We start from the raw sequence: 3280 nt of genomic DNA, 5'->3' as shown, positions 1-3280 counted from the left end.
CCCCCCCCCCCCCCACAATTAAGCTTAGAAGAACAGCATTTACAGAATAGTATTGATTTATCTGTCACTTTTGATCAGTTTAATATATCCATGCTCAATAAAAGTATTTTTGTGAACTCAAAAAAAAAATAAAAAAAATAATTCATACTGGTCCCAAACTTTTGAATGGTAATGTATAAATATGGCATAAGGACAGTTCACCTGCAGAAACCTGGAGTTAAGTGCTTTGGGCTTGTAAAAACAGGTTAGACCCCTAGGAAAAGTGCTGAAATGACCCCTTTTTCTCATTTATTTACATGGTGGGGCCTTTAACAAACCACGTTTGCAGTATTGATCATTGTGGCAGCCAGCTGGGGGCTCAATAAAAACAGCCATTTGAAAATCAATGAGCCTTCTAAAGGAGAACACGGGTCATTGGTGCTGGTGTATACAAACTAAACATGTCTGTGTGTTTTTGTATATGCACACTTGTATGTGAGTTCATGTTTGTGGGTATGTGTGTATGTCCACATGTGTTTGCACGTATGTGATCTCATGTATATGCATGGAAGCGTGTGTAAAGCCTGTGTGTATTCATTTATTTGCTTTGCGTTTGCGTGTGTCCACATCTCACCATTCAGATCTTTCCGTAGCTTGCGTAGGTCACATTGAAAATCCTCAAACTTCATCTGCGAAGCCTGAAACAGATCCTGAGGCTCTGGAAGTGGGTACACGCATGTTTCTTTACCTGCATCCTGACACACAAACAATGGAAAATCTAAAGTGCAATCATACAAAAAAACAGGATGTTGAGTTTATGAGATCATAAATGTAGCAATGGTTGATTTGAAAAATAATTGAATGTGAATTGTTCAAATAGTTTGGTGTGTAAAGATCATTATGATTCCAAAAACAATGAAAACATCAAACACAACAAATCAATCTCAATAACGCTGCGTCTGTCGGAGATCAGAGCCGCCTTCATGCACACGCACACACACATGCTCTCTCCTTGTTATTTGCCTGAACGTTAGAAGCACTTCAACAACCTGTGGATCATATTTTGTCAATTTGGACATGACCTCGTAATCACAACATCTGGACTGACTGCTGATGGTATTTACAATACAGCGCTTTTAATCTACGTCCAAAAAGGGCATCAAGCAATCAAAGGCCTCTGCTCATTCAGAGCGGCCATTTGTCTATATGGTGAAGGGAAAGAAAGGCAAATCAAAGTGATGAAACCAAAAACAAAGCCACTTTTTTGTCTACCATGAAGGGTGATTCTAAGGGACCTGGGGGTCTGTTAGTCAAGCCAGTGAAATAAACAGTGGGCCAAACCTACCTCATCAAAATGTCGCAGATAGTAAGCAACTATGTAGGACAGGAGGCTCTGAGAATTATCCTGATGGAGCGAGAGGAGGAGGAGACGAGAGATGGAAATAAACACAGGAGAATAATCATTTTTCATGTTTTGGGATTGTATACACTCATTTAGCTCAAAGCGTTTGTGAGTAAGATGCCAGACCTGGTGGCTTGCAAATGCGCTCGCTCACATGCACATGTGTGCAGACACACAGACCACATGGGATGTGGATATAGGCTACCGCCTTGGCATAATAAAGTATAAACCGCTCATATTGAGTGATAACTGCCAGAACGGTTCTTTATGACCTGGTTAGTGGGGTCAGGAGACTATCAAAGTACTGTCTGCAAATTTCCATGCAGTTCAGACTAAGGTTTATGCTATTTCAGTGCTGGTCTATGTGGTGGATCTGAATTTTGGCATTATTTACTTACCATCAAGCCATTCAAAACATGTATGACCTTCTTTCTTCTGTGTAAGGCAAAATAAGATATTTTGGAAAATATTAGTAAACATGTATTTTATAGGTATTTTTACCTGTACGAAAACAGCCTGTTATGCTGCTTGCAAACTTGTATTTCTTAAAGGAATAGTTCACCCAAAAATGAAAAATCTGTCATTAATTACTCACCCTCATGTCGGTCCAAATCCTTAAGACCTTCATTCATCTTCAGAACACAAATTAAGATATTTTTGATAAAATCCAAGAACTTTATGACCCTCCATAGACTACAACGCAACTACCAAGTTCCAGAAAGATAGTAAGGACATCATCAAAACAGTCCATGTGACATCAGTGGTTCAACCATAATTTTATGAAGCTATGAGAATACTTTTTGTGTGCAAAGAAAACAAAACTAATGACTTTATTCAACAATTTCTTCTCTTCTTTGTCAGGCAAGCTCTCGGATTTCATCAAAAATATCTTAATTTGTGTTCCAAAGATGAACAAAGGTCTTACTGGTTTGGAACGACATGAGGGTGAGTAATTAATGACAGAATTTTCATTTTTGGGCAAACCATTCTTTTAACATATTATTTTAATTTATTATCATATTCATAAACACACTGGTTTGGAGTACAAATATTTTTTACAGTTTACAAGCATTTTGTTTTTTTATCTATAGCAGCTGACGAATCTGAAGTCTCGCAAATTCACAGAAAATTCACTTTGCAAAATGGAAAAATAAAAATAAAATGATAGTCAACAGAGTGCAATGTTAGGACCCCACTGACTTTCACTGTATGGATAAAACAGACAGAAACATTCTTTTGTGTCCCACAGAAGAAAGTAAGTCATACAGGTTTGGAATGACATGAGGATGAATAAATGATGATAGAATTTTCATTTTAGTGTGAATAATCCTTTTAAACTAGTGATAGGGATCTAATTTTTACTCACACTGCTCTTGACATCTTTTAACTTGGGTAGGATGTCTAGGGTAAATCCGTCTGCCTGTCCTCTGCTCCGGTTGCCCCCGTTCATAATGTTACCAAATGCTAGAACCAAACCTAGAACCTGCAGGACGGCTTGACTTGATTGTAGAGCCTTTAAACAGAAGAGGGAGAAGAGGAAGCGAGGGAGTGAAACAGAAGTTTTCTTCGCTGCTTTCTAGTTGAACTTTTAACTTGAAATACGACAATGGTGAAGCTGTCAGTAGAATCTGACTAGTGTGCTTCACATTCTCTCTCACCGTACAGACTCTCAGCAGTGTTTCAAGCTTGCGCTGAACTGATGTAATACATTCTGTGAAGGTGGACTGGAAGAGAATAGAGAAAACCCGCTCCGAGAACTGAGGAACCTCTGACAACTGCAGCAGAAACCTAACAGAGAGAGGGAGCAAAATGAATGACTTAAGGAACAGACAGACAGACAGACAGACAGACAGACAGACAGACAGACAGACAGACAGACAGACAGACAGACAGACAGAC

The 3280-nt window shown here is 38.9% G+C and overlaps 1 protein-coding gene across 1 annotated transcript in view; it reads right to left on the bottom strand.

Moving 5' to 3' along the window:
* Positions 1 to 3280, bottom strand: part of LOC107668605 (formin-2-like) — a 43689-nt gene that overhangs the window by 7357 nt on the left and 33052 nt on the right. Inside the window, exons 9-12 of the mRNA XM_016460545.1 lie at positions 3040 to 3169; positions 2748 to 2894; positions 1325 to 1384; positions 614 to 734 (exon numbers count right to left, since the gene is read on the bottom strand). Of these exons, the coding sequence (XP_016316031.1) occupies positions 614 to 734; positions 1325 to 1384; positions 2748 to 2894; positions 3040 to 3169 (458 nt within the window). The remainder of the gene's footprint in view (positions 1 to 613; positions 735 to 1324; positions 1385 to 2747; positions 2895 to 3039; positions 3170 to 3280) is intronic.

This window comes from Sinocyclocheilus anshuiensis, unplaced genomic scaffold (genome assembly GCF_001515605.1).
Source record: "Sinocyclocheilus anshuiensis isolate Anshui unplaced genomic scaffold, SAMN03320099.WGS_v1.1 scaffold2047, whole genome shotgun sequence".
Taxonomy (NCBI): Eukaryota; Metazoa; Chordata; class Actinopteri; order Cypriniformes; family Cyprinidae; genus Sinocyclocheilus; species Sinocyclocheilus anshuiensis.
This window is presented reverse-complemented; position numbering and strand designations above follow the sequence as displayed.